At 41.7% G+C, this 12,595-nt stretch overlaps 1 protein-coding gene and 1 long non-coding RNA gene across 2 annotated transcripts in view; one reads left to right on the top strand and one right to left on the bottom strand.

Moving 5' to 3' along the window:
* Positions 1-5,539, top strand: part of LOC115280729 — a 39,412-nt gene extending 33,873 nt beyond the window's left edge. Inside the window, exons 2-3 of the long non-coding RNA XR_003903901.1 lie at positions 3,689-3,940; positions 5,410-5,539. This is a non-coding gene — a long non-coding RNA (uncharacterized LOC115280729). The remainder of the gene's footprint in view (positions 1-3,688; positions 3,941-5,409) is intronic.
* Positions 1-12,595, bottom strand: part of CPVL (carboxypeptidase vitellogenic like) — a 109,484-nt gene that overhangs the window by 80,020 nt on the left and 16,869 nt on the right. The window contains exons 4-6 of the mRNA XM_029925789.1: positions 7,372-7,486; positions 6,362-6,420; positions 4,644-4,729 (exon numbers count right to left, since the gene is read on the bottom strand). Coding sequence (XP_029781649.1) covers positions 4,644-4,729; positions 6,362-6,420; positions 7,372-7,486 — 260 coding nt within the window. The remainder of the gene's footprint in view (positions 1-4,643; positions 4,730-6,361; positions 6,421-7,371; positions 7,487-12,595) is intronic.

Genomic DNA, 12,595 nt, shown 5'->3' with positions numbered 1-12,595 from the left:
CACTGTAGAGTTTTGGTGTATTTCTATATTTGTTACTTATAGTAAGTAAAGTCTCTAGCAACTAAATCTGGGAAGCTGCACTTTGTGGCGTCCATGTTGGTGCTGGAAATAAGCTGGCTTTAGCATAAAGATAAAAATAGGCGTTTATTTTCTACCCTTCCCTCACCAACTTTCATGCTAAAAACGACTTCTCTTTCTCTCTTCCTGCTCGTTGGAATGGCAATAGACAATTAAACATAGTAAATCTCAATTAAGCCTCGTGCTTTAGCTGAAAGCTTGCTTCCTTGGAGAGTCTGTTAAAGTTGTTAGGGATGCCAGATTTAGCAAATGAAAATGCAGGATGTCCAATTAAACTTGAATTTCAGATAAACAACAAAGAATGTGTTAGTGTAACTATGACCCAAATATTACATGGGACATACTTAGATTTATAAAAACCATTCATTGTTTATCTGAAACAATTAAAATTTAACGAGGCCTTCTGTATTTCATCTGGCAATCATAATGCAAGGAGCTAAGCTCCCAGGTTACTTCTAGCTTGAAAATGCCAGGATTCTTTAACTGAATTTTCCAAAGCAAGGTACCACTTGAGGAAGTTATAGTTTGGGTTTTTTTTTTTTTAATTTTTTAAGCTTTCTTTTATAATTTTTTTAATGTTTATTTTTGAGAGTCAGAGAGACAGAGCATGAGCAGGGGAAGGGCAGAGAGAAAAGGAGATACAGACTCTGAAGCAGACTCCGGGCTCTGATCATGACCTGAGCCGAGGTCATACGCTGAACAGACTGAGCCCCCCAGGTGCCGTAGAAGTTATAGTTTTACTATCACAAGATAAGAACAACAATTTGGTTAATCCAAGCATTTGGTAGGTTTTTTTTTAAACATTTATTTATTTTTGAGAGACAGACGGATCATGAGTGAGAGAAGGAAAGAGAGAGACACAGAATCTGAAGCAGACTCCAGGCTTTGAGCTGTCAGCAGACAGCCCGACACAGAGCTTGAACCCACAAACTATGAGATCATGACCTAAGCCAAAGTCAGACACTTAGCCGACTGAGCCACCGAGGCACACCAGTAGGTCTTTCTTAAATAGGAGTGAAGAATGAAAAAAACTAAATTTAGCAAGTTAGACTTACATATGCCATTTGCTGTTTAACTGTGTCTTAGTCAACTATGTATAATTCTTATTCCACGGTGAAGGTTTGCTCAAAAATACAATCTAGAATCATGCCTACAAAAATTTCAAATTTAGAAGCAGAATTGCTAAAATATATAAAACATGATAGACACATACACACTGGTGTGCATGTGTGTGTGTGTGCACGTGCGCAGATTCCTTGCATTTATTTAGTCACAAGAGCTAGATGTCCCAGGAAGTAAGCCTCTGCCAGACGAATCCATTTGGCAACCTTGCTAGCATGATGCGAAGGGTCTTTGCAAATAACTAGAATTTTTGTCAAAGGCCACCTGGTGGCGGAAAGTTACACTAAAGGACAACAAGAAGAAATCCAGCTTGCAAGACGGAATGACTAAGAAGAAATTATTCCTCAGATACATTTGTAAAAAAGGAAGCTGGCAGGTTTGGGGCACCTCAGGTAGATGGAAATGGTAATACACTAGAGAATTTGGAGAGCTCTAACGGAATCAGAGGCATAATAAACACAAGATGTTCAAAAGATTCGAAATTAAAATAATCTAAGCAAGGTTCCGTGCCAACAAAGGCCAGACAAGGGGGAGCTTTAGTCACTGACAGTTTGACTGAAATAAAGCACGGTGACAAAAAGCTTGGCAGTTTTGTTATGTGGCGGCCTCCAGGCAGCTCCTCCACATCCATTCCACCCCCGCTGTGGCCGGGCCATGATCTGCTCCGTCCGAGCCAGCAGCAAAGTGTTCTCACTTAATACGTGAAAGCTGTTTCATCGTCACCTTGTTATGAAGCATTTTTTAGCAATTGATATTATTTCCCATACAAAGCAGCAGGTGGAATAGAATGATAATATCATTTCCATCTGGCTACTAAGAAATTAACTTCAGGCATGCTAGTAGATGGGTGAGCCCCAGACCGGGACTGCTGGAGCTTGCTGACTACTCTATTACTGGCACCAGGAACAGTGTCTGGCACATAGCAGAAAATCAATAAACAGTGGTAGAAGGAGGATGGCACCCGATGGTAACTCCAAATCAAAGTTAGCAAATTTATTATACTTTAGGATATTTATTTTTTTTTTTTTACCTAAATCAGATGGGCATTGTGGCTCAATCGCATGTTCCAAATACAAAAAAAAAGTCAAATATTTAAACATCTTGTTAGTAAAAAGCCTTTGCTTCCAAACCCCCAGAAAAGCAGCCTAAGTGTGAATGTCAAAATGCCTTACAGTCCTAATGTCAAATAGTCCTTACAGCCATGGACTATTCATAGCCAAAAGGAATGGGATTTTCAGTGAAAAAAAAAAAAGAGATGGTTTTCAAAAGGAGAAAAAGATGATCTACTCTTTAAACCTGTAGTAACCTGTTGATGGGTTTCGAAGTGATTTTCTTATTCCAAACACCCATCTGGAGAGCTGGAGAGAAGAATGTAGACACAAAGGGAAACAAATAGTGTAAACTATAAAGGAAACAGCTGAAATCAGTTTTCTGCACTACTCGTGATTAGTTATTTTCCAGTTCTAAGAGCCTGAAGCAAAAAGAACTAAAACAGCTATAAACAATGGATGCTTTGAAATGGGTTCTCTTTTTACATGTCATGCAGGAGGAGATGTACCACATGTTAGCAGTATACATCCACATGGAGGGTCAACTGGAAGCTGTAACCATCTTTGGGGGAGGGGAAGAAGAGACAGAAAAAGAATGGCTGGGGTGCATGCTCTCGCTGAGAGGGGACTGATGCATTTCTTCTTCACCACAGAACCTCCGCCCTCTAGGTGTTTGCTAGTTAAACAACTGAGCTTGTTTGTGTTTTAACCAAAAGAGGGTCAGAGGGTGCAGGGAGGAAATAGGGGAGAAGTAGGTGTCCGATCTGAAAAATGAGAGCACACTGTCACTGCTCACGGCACTTGAGTAAACTTGTAAGGACAACCATCATGATTATATATGTCTATAGGGAAAGAGGAAGTGCCTGAACTAGGGGCAGAGGGAGGGGGAGTCCTGTGGAAATCTGGCTAATCTGCTTCCAATGTACCTGGAAGCAGAAGTGTGGGGTCCTAACCATGCCCCCGGAAACGGAAAGGAAGTGTCAAGATAAAGGGACAAATGACAAATGAATGTGTAGAAAACAACAGCCATATTGTTTTCTGGGTCCGCAGACAAGAATAAAATGGAAAACTTTTGTCAGAGATCAAAAACCTCTGACTTGTATTAGATTTACTTTCACTTTAGCAGTTGGTTGGGTTTGCTCACCAAGTACTCAGCAGAATGAGTGCTTGGTGCCTTCAGGAAATAGGGGGCCACTCACTCTGGCCACTAGGATTCTTCAAGTAAATTATTATAGTGCATAAGGTAGTACCCTAGTGATCTGAAAGAATTCAGGACTTGACCTCTAATAACAATTTACAGACTGGAAAAAAAAAGAGTATTAAAAATAGCTATATAAAATATGAGTACAAAAAAGAAGAAATTCTACGTGCACTGTTTGATCTGGCTTACAACTTTACATTTTCCTTCCATTTTTTTCTTTTTTTTTTTTCAAGTAAAGGAATAATTGTGGAAGATAAAGGAAAAACTAAGAGACTACCTAAAGACATAAGCTTCCAGTCTGGGGAGTCATGAAGGAAAAGCAAAGGAGGGGAAAATTGCATCTGAAGGCCACAGAAAGAGGAATCCTGAGAAAGAAAGGAAACAAGCAAGAAGACATTGTTTTCTGGGCAAACGAAAGTTAAAATACAATGTTGGAAAGCACGCAACATCCTCTCAGGCACCTAGTGGAAAGATTTGAAAATAATCTTTGGTTGGATAATTCTGCTCTGTTTCTGTTGTTCTTTTTTTTTTATTTTTTTAATGTTTTATTTATTTTTGATACAGAGAGAGACAGAGCATGAGAGGGGGAGGGGCAGAGAGAGAAGGAGACACAGAACCGGAAGCAGGCTCCAGGCTCTGAGCTAGCTGTCAGCACAGAGCCTGATGCAGGGCTCGAACCTACAAACATGAGATCTGACCTGAGCCGAAATCAGAGGTGCCCCTGCTTCTGTCGTTTCTTAAAGAATATTTTTATGACACTACAATCATGTGTTAGGATTTCAGCCTTCCTACTTATTTTCTCCACTGGCCATTTGTTGTTGTTGTTGTTGTTGTTGTTGTTGTTTATTTATTTAAATTCCAGTATAGTATAGTATTGGTTTCAGCAGTAGAATTTAGCAATTCATCACTTACAGATAACACCCAGTGCTCATCCCAACAGGTCTGCTGGCCATTTTCACAATTATCAGTGATAAGATAACAAAGCAAAAAGCAGATGCATATGTGTGCAACTGCACACACGTACGTGTGTGTGTGTGTGTGTGAACTCCTCAGGTAGTAGTATTCTTAGCATGTCTTTAAGAATTAGTCCATGAGGATCAATCAGTACTACTGACATTATTGGGTGAATTTCCCTATTGAAATAGAAAAACAATTGGTCTGAAGAAGGTCAAGAGGGAGCCAAGACCTTTTACCTGTATAAATTCCGTGCCACATCGTCCTCGTCCTCATTGACTGCGTATCCCTGGGGGTCGTCAGTAAAACTGAACCCTGTGCCCACCTGGAGACAAAATAAAAAGCAGGTATAAACACCGAGAAACACATGCCTCGGAGCCCGCAGGGAGATACCACGCGGGAAGGATATCGACCTTATTCCGAAGGCCAAGCCTCTGAGCTGGGATTTCCGCCACACCACCCCCGGTGCTTTTAGCCATCCCCATGGGCGGATGCTGCATTTCACCATTTCCCTCTCCCCTCCGCCAACCCCAAATCAAACAACAGCACAAAGCTCTGCCCTGGGGTCAGTGGCTGAGCTGTCCTGATTCCACAATGTGGATCCTGCCAGACGTTGATGTAAAGGGGAGCAATTCACCTTTCCTGGCCCCCTGCTGCAGTATCCGAAGACCTAAAGTTGTCTGCCCTCTGAAATCCAGAGGGAGCATGGCTCTGTGCTGCAAAGAAGGAACTCTCTAGGCAGGAGATAGAATATTGTGTGTGTGTGTGTGTGTGTTTTCATTTTTTTTTATTTGTGAAAAATATGGTCACTAAGCCCCTTCACCTTCAGTAGACTGGTTTTAAAATAAAGATTAGTTTTAAATGAATACTTCCTTATACCTAGGAGTTCATAAACAAGTAAGCTGTAAATCCAAAAGAGGCTGTCACTTGTTTCATGTCAAAAACTTGTAAGGATGCACCTCAACTAGGTGTAAATATTTTTGTTTTTGTTTTCCCTAAACACAGGAACAGGACGTTTCCTTCAACTTCTTTGAAATACGCAATTATAGACTAGGAAAGAGAATGGCTGACAAAACTTGGTGGGAAAAGAGGGAACAGGTACGTCAAACTTCTTATTCTCCCTATTGATCTGTTTACTCTGAACCATCTGGGACATGAGAGACATTAGAGAAATTAGTTAGGGGGCAACGATACTCCTGATGTGCAGAAGCTGACCCTAGAATTACTCTCCTATTTTGCTGTTTATTGGACTCAATTTCAGAAAAACTTCCAAAGGAGAATCCCATGTTTTGCTCCTAAATGGGGCTCACTGTGATAAATGAAGGAGACCAGCTTTGACTTTTTAAATCTACAGCTCTGTTAGAAATGTTAGAAATTTCAATGCTATACAATAACCCATGATATGGGGAAGTCAGATCACCAGTGGAAAGAAGCCAACCCCTTCTCCTGGATGGTATAATTCAGTGACCAGGACATTTGATAAGATTAAAAATGAGAGGAGAGAAAGTAGGAAGTATAATTCCTCTACACTCGGATTTAATGATACGTGCTAGAAAAGTTACATCTCACATGTGTTTGATAGATTAAATACTGTTTTAAAAAGAAAACCCTAACTCTCTGTTTCTTTTCCCTTTTTTAAAAAAGAAACGTTCTTTAAATGTTGATTTTTTTTATTTTTGAGAGAGAGAAACAGAATGTGAGCGGGGGAGGGGAAGAGAGAGAGGGAGACACAGAATCCTCTGAAACGGGGCTCCAGGCTCTGAGCTATTAGCGCAGAGCCTGACGTGGGGCTCGAACTCAGGAACAGTGAGATCATGACCTAGGCCGAAGCTGGACTCTTAATCAACTGAGCCCCCCAGGCGCCCCTCTTTTCCCTTATTTTTTAAATGTACCTTGTATAAAGGGAAAAGACAAGAGAGACCCACATTGACATTTCATAGGACCATCGGATACTCACTGGATTATTGATGTAAAGCATGGAAAATGTGGTGGTCCACGGAAACTCTTGGGCACACACTAGTGAGACAGAGAAGAGATTTGAGACTGGGTCATTAACCAAACACCCCACCCAGGGCCTAGCTGGGGTCAGCAGCCCAACAAGCCCACCTGTCCCTATCATGTCAACGAACCCCTGGTGTCCCTTCGACATTGCTTCATCCTCTCACTTTTTCTTCTCCCCTATTAGCCTTTACTTTTCCTGGACCTAGAGAAACCCCTAGGAGGTCTCTCCATTTGGGATAAAGTTTGGAAACAAAACCCCTTGCAACTGTTTTTCACTTAGGAAAAATTCATCAACCTCCTACAGGATAAACCTGTCTGCTCCAATCAACCATTTTTAAAGTCTGATCCTTCTAAAGTCTCTTCTTCCTTTCTAATGCCAAAGAGAACAACTCCTTTATACCTGAGTCACAAAATCGTTCGGCCTCCAGATTCTGTCCCAGGGAAAGTAAACAATCTTCCCCACCCCCCAGAAGGAGAGGGAGGTGACCCAGGGTTACAAGCCGCTGTGTCCCCTCCACCTCTTCCTTCACCCCTGTCTCCACCCACAGCATTTTGCTTCCAGGATATCTGACCATTTATGCTACTGAACCATACGGCATTCTGTTTATGCGAATAATTAGGGATATAACTCCACCCATTAGTCTCATGCAAAAGAGCTTGTCCAAATAGTAATAAATACCAACTGTTTTCAGAAGCCCAGATTGCTTAAGTCAGCAGCAGACTGCGAGAAAATAGCTTAGAACCTTTCACCCAAATTTCAAGGGAGAAAGCAGCCCAGCCAGGACATTCACCCCGGTGGCTCCTCCTTCTTGGACAGACATTGCCAGAAAGCGATGTTTTTATAATCTGAAACTCTTAAGCTATTCCTAATGGTTCTGTGTATACTTTTTTTTTTTTTTTCTGGAGCAGATGTGAGGTTCAGGTGAAAACGTCTCCATGCAAAAACAGAGTTGAAGTAACACTTACCAGTCATGTTACTTGTAACAAAGTAAGGTCCATGTTCCACAAAAAGTCCAAACATAGATGAACCTTTTGGCCCGCCCTGCAGCCAGAGAACCACCGGAGCAGCCATCGGTTGTACCTAAAGGGGACAAAGAAGCCAATGACCACAGAGTGCTAAGCAAAAGAATACACCCATGCAAACATATCTAAACCCTAGGTCTTTCACCACTGAATATAGAACTTGGCCTTCGTTGACCCCTAGAACCCAGATACTGCATAGGGCACAGTTATATTTTTTTAAATCTGTTTAAACTTGCATCTGACAAACATATCCCCAAAGAGGCACAACAAAGAATCCATCCTCCTCGGTGACAGTTTGCTTGTTTCACTGAAGCCCAAAATGCCTTTCTGATTTAATTCACTAAGAGGGTGCTCAGAAGGACAACTGCATCTTGATTCAGCATGAGGAAACTGAGAAGCAGCACACAGGCCCGGAGTCAGTTAACGACAAAACCTCAAACAAGGTACAAATTGATTTAGGAGACAGGGAAGAGGTAAATAAGAAAAGGTCATTGGCAGGCTTGGGATGATGAAAATGAGTTTCTGGCAGTAGTCAATACCATCAACCTCAATGATACAGGGTTCCTTACTCCCTTCCTATTTCTTTACATATTTATTGAGCACCTCGTATGTGTCAGACGCTATGCTGGAAGTTGCTACAGAGCAGAGCAGTGAATAAAAAAAGAGAAGAAAGAAAAAGACTTATTCTCTTCCGCTTACATTTCCATGTGACATCCAGACAATAAAGAAAAAGCACATTGATTAAAGAGTGTGAGGAACAAATAAAGGTGATGTTAAGAGAGTGGATGAGGGGAGGAAAGAACAGTGCTTCCTTTAAACACAGGTAATCAAGGAAGGACTGAGTGAGATCCTGAGGTGAAGGAGATCTGAATTCTAGATCGAGCCAGCCGTGAGACGGGCCAGGGAATAACGCCACAGACAGAGGGAAATGGCGGAGCAAAATCCCCAACACAGAAAAGAGTTGGATGTGAGAGTGGTGAATGACACGTCACCTGGTCCCGCGTCAGTCTTCCAGAGCAACCTGAAAGGAGCTCAGAGTGGTGCCGGGGAGGCTCACAGTTGGATGGGACAGTGAGTGCTCCCTGGAAGTCGTGGCTCATTTGACGTTCAGTCTTAGCAAGCCAGATTGCATTGCTTCGGTTCAGGATGAAATCCTACAATCTCTTACTTGGGCCAGTCACACAGACACCAGTCAGTGTGTCATTTGAACGTTTGAGCGAACTGTTCCATCCACATGGATGATGTGAGAAGGCTGTGGGCAGAGGCAAGACCAACGCAAGGGGAGATCTGGGGAGACACAGTCAGGAACCTCAAAACAGAACTGACCACAGGATTCTAACCATAAAACAGATACGAGACAGGGATTTCTTCTCTCCAGTGTCAGAAGTCTGATGAAGTCAGCCTTGCAGAAAGGGAGGTGGTGGTAAGAACAGCTGTAAGCTGGACAAGAGCCACTCTAAGAGGGTCCAGCCTAGAGTCCATTCTCCAGCATCAAGGAATTAAATGAGATAAAATTTGGAAAGGTTTTGGAACAATGCCTAATGTGTGATAAAGGTGTAAAAGTAAGTGAAAACAATCATTACGTTAAAGAAACAGGTAGAAAAGGTGGGAGCCCAGAGTCAGACTGGGAACTCAGATCTGCAGGACAGTACCTCCAAGAGTCAGCCCAGGATAGTGAAAAGTCTGTGAGCTCTTACCCCAAACTGGATTCAGATCTAGGCTTTCCTGTCTACTAGCTGTATGACCTTACGAAAAATGCCTAAGCTCTCTGAACCTCAGTTTCCCCATCTGTAAAATGGGGATCAGTAATAGTACCTATGTCATGTGGTTGACATGAGGACAAAAATTAATCTTTGGGAAGCTCAGTGAGTGACATATAGAACGTGTTCTGCACACATTAGCTATTGCTGTAATAAACAGACACTAGGAATTTATACATGGGTTTAAGAACAGGAAAAGTGGGTTGTCTGGTGTTTTTCCTTGCACCTTTGGCCAATATCTTCCCTGGCCAGTTGTTCACTCATTAGTCCCCTTGCAAATGTCCATAAAGAATTCAAAAGAATGAGGGACTTCTCTTATAAGTTGAAGTAGGAAATATTAAAATCAAAGACAGACTTCTAAGGCTGCGGCGGGGAAGTAGGATATTGGTATTGGGATTGGTATACCAACTGGAATTGGTAGCCTGGCAGATTCTGGTTCTACTTGGCCACAAAATAGCTGTGTGATCCTGGCCCTCGGATTCTTCCAGCCCTCAGCTTCCCTGTCCATCAAATGGAATAATGCCCTCCTCCCAGGCAAGAGAAAAGGAACTATGAAATGATACTGCAAACTCTGCTGGGCCAAATAACCAGAACCAGCTCCACCCTAACCTGCCTGGCCCTGACCGTGTATGCTTGGCTTGAATAAGTGGTTTTTAGCTCCCAGGCCACCCACTAACGTGCTATTTGACACCACTTACCGGGACCACCTTCCACTTGCAAGGGAGCATATTAGAGGTGGAGAAGCAGTGGATTTCAATGGATACAGTTCCAGCCTCCCTGGGGATGTGAGATCCTGTGCGCCCACCCCTTCTGGGGGACACCCAGCCCCCGCTTCTTTATGAATGTGCACCAGAGCTTCCAGAAGCCACGGTGTGCTACATGAGTCAGTGGTTCTCTACCTTGGCCATCCATTAAAATACCTCTTTACGCCATTAGTACCTAGGCCCAAATCCAAGTGATACCAGTTCAATTGGTCTGGGGTGAGGCAGCCGTCCGGTCCGTCTTTTTAAAAGCTCCCAGGTGGTTCTGATGTGGAGGCAGGGCTGAGAATCTGCAAGGTTTAAAGGAAGTTTGCCCTCTCCGGTGCCCGGGCCCTCTGGTCTTTGCCCTCCCCCTCCCCTCACTTTTCTTGTCCCTTCCTGTGACCTGGCACAATGATGGGACCTCCGGGCTCTCAGAAAAATAGCCTGACCCTGAGAGGCCACACTACAAAGTCAAGTCAAACACATCGGTGCCAAACATCTTTATTATGCAACTTTGAAGTACAGGACACTGCATTCTTGGAATGCTTCAATAATAAGAAATCAGCACACACACCTCCAACCTCAGCTGACCTTGCTCCTCAAATGTACTTTCCTGAAGGAGGTAAATGAGCTCAATAACCCTTGAGGAAGCCCGTTTTTAAAGAAAACTCCATGCACACATCTTTCTACTATAGGCAAACCAACCTGTGAACTAATACTACCCCTATCTGGAATGAAATGCAAAAGTCAGACGCTGGAAAATAGAGGTTTATATATTCAGTGCTAAAACCCCAAGAGTTAGATAGATCACAGCACACAGACTTTTGTAATCTGATAGGACATCCTAATGTCATGACATATAATAATAATTACATCAAGAATAATGGCATAAAGCTACTATGTGATCATTCCTCCAGTGATATAGTTAGCTCTCAATTGTGAGAACACAGGCCTCTCCCACTCTCCACCCCCAACTTAGGAAAGAATAAAAGTAAATGAAGACATCCTGAACAAAACCACACTGAAAAACTTATAAGAAACAATTGCTTTAGTTCATTTAAGACTAAACAAAGTTCAGGGTTTTTAAAGTTCTTATTATTTTGAAGCTGTAATTCAAGAGCATATGGAACCAGAGAAAGAGTACATTTATTTCTGTGAAAAGTTTTAGAAATTTTCCTTAAAACTTTTATGTTACAAAGAAAGCACTTAGTCTTAATTAATTTTTATTCAAGAGAGCATTTAAAAAAATCCCTTATCCCACCATTATAATCCCTAACGATGATCATGGAGATGTTTAGTCTTCCAGATTTTTCTCTATGCCCCCTCCCCCACACACATATATAAATATATTTTGTAGATATTATATATATGCTGTGTGTGTAAATTCTCTTTTCCAAAAATAGAATCAGGCTATATATACTATTCAATATTTACTATATTCACTTAACATGCTGTGAAAATCTTTTCATAATAGTGCATATCATCTTTTAGCTAAACAATATGGCATTCTGGACTCACAATGTATTAATGCATTTAACATACAACACTGAGTTCTAAGGTTTGGACGGGTAGGATACTTAATGTTTAAGAGCATAGATTTTGGCACCTGACTACCAAGGTCTGAATTCCAACTAACTTATTTTACAGCTGTGTGTCCTTGGGCAAGTTGCTTAACTTCTCTGTGTCTTAGTGTCCTCTGCTTGAGAATAGTAATAATAATGCCTGCCTTTTATGGTTGTGATATAGATTCAAAGAGTTAATATATGCACAGCACTTAGAACAGTGCCTGGTGCATCTGTTTAAATCTTAGCTTGGGTTATTCTTCTGGTGAGGTCAAAAGACAGGTGATAAGTAAGTAATTAAATAAATGGGTGATATGAGAGATTAAAAATAGAAAGCCATTAGATTGACTACTAAAGAAGGCAGCTGGTGAGGGGCTAACATTTGACCTAAGACCTTAAAGATAAGTAATCCTCTACTAATAAGCTGTATGTATTTAATTATAAAGAAAATAAAATTTCTATTAATGTTGTATCAGTTCGAGTAATGTAGCAAGAACTGATGATCATGAAGAAGGCACGAAGAAATTCTAAACATGAGAAGAAGGACACAGGAATAGTAAATATGTGAGTGAGAAGACTCTCCACCGGAGAAGAGTGTGGGCACACAGCTCCTACACACCTGTGCCTTTTGTTGGTGAAGCAAAAAACCAGGGCTTTGTTTCAGAAGCTCTTTCAATTCTTCTGGTGACCCCTGGTGGCCAATTCATGAACTTGGACACGCCTTTCTCAGGGGTTGTTTTCAAATGAAAAGCCCAGAAGGAAGCAGGTTATTTATTCGTTTTTTAGAATCTATATAGATGGAAGTTCCACCATGTCTCGCGTTAGCGCATCCCAATATTTATTCATAACGATGGGGAACAAATCTACCCTATGTCTTAACAGATTGTCATTCCGAGTAAGTGACACGCATTCATTTGGTTTGATACTCTGTACATAAAAAGATTCTTAGAAACACCATTTCTTTCCTGCTTTGTCAAAAATTAATTGACCGTACATTTGTGGGCCCAGCTCTGCATTCTCTATTCTATTCCATTGGTCTATGTGTCTGTTTTTGTGCCAATACCATACTGTCTTGATGATGACAGCTTTGTAGTAGAGGCTA

Source organism: Suricata suricatta, chromosome 2 (genome assembly GCF_006229205.1).
Source record: "Suricata suricatta isolate VVHF042 chromosome 2, meerkat_22Aug2017_6uvM2_HiC, whole genome shotgun sequence".
NCBI lineage: Eukaryota > Metazoa > Chordata > Mammalia > Carnivora > Herpestidae > Suricata > Suricata suricatta.
Note: the sequence above shows the minus strand (reverse complement) of the source record. Positions and strands in the feature narration are given on the sequence as shown.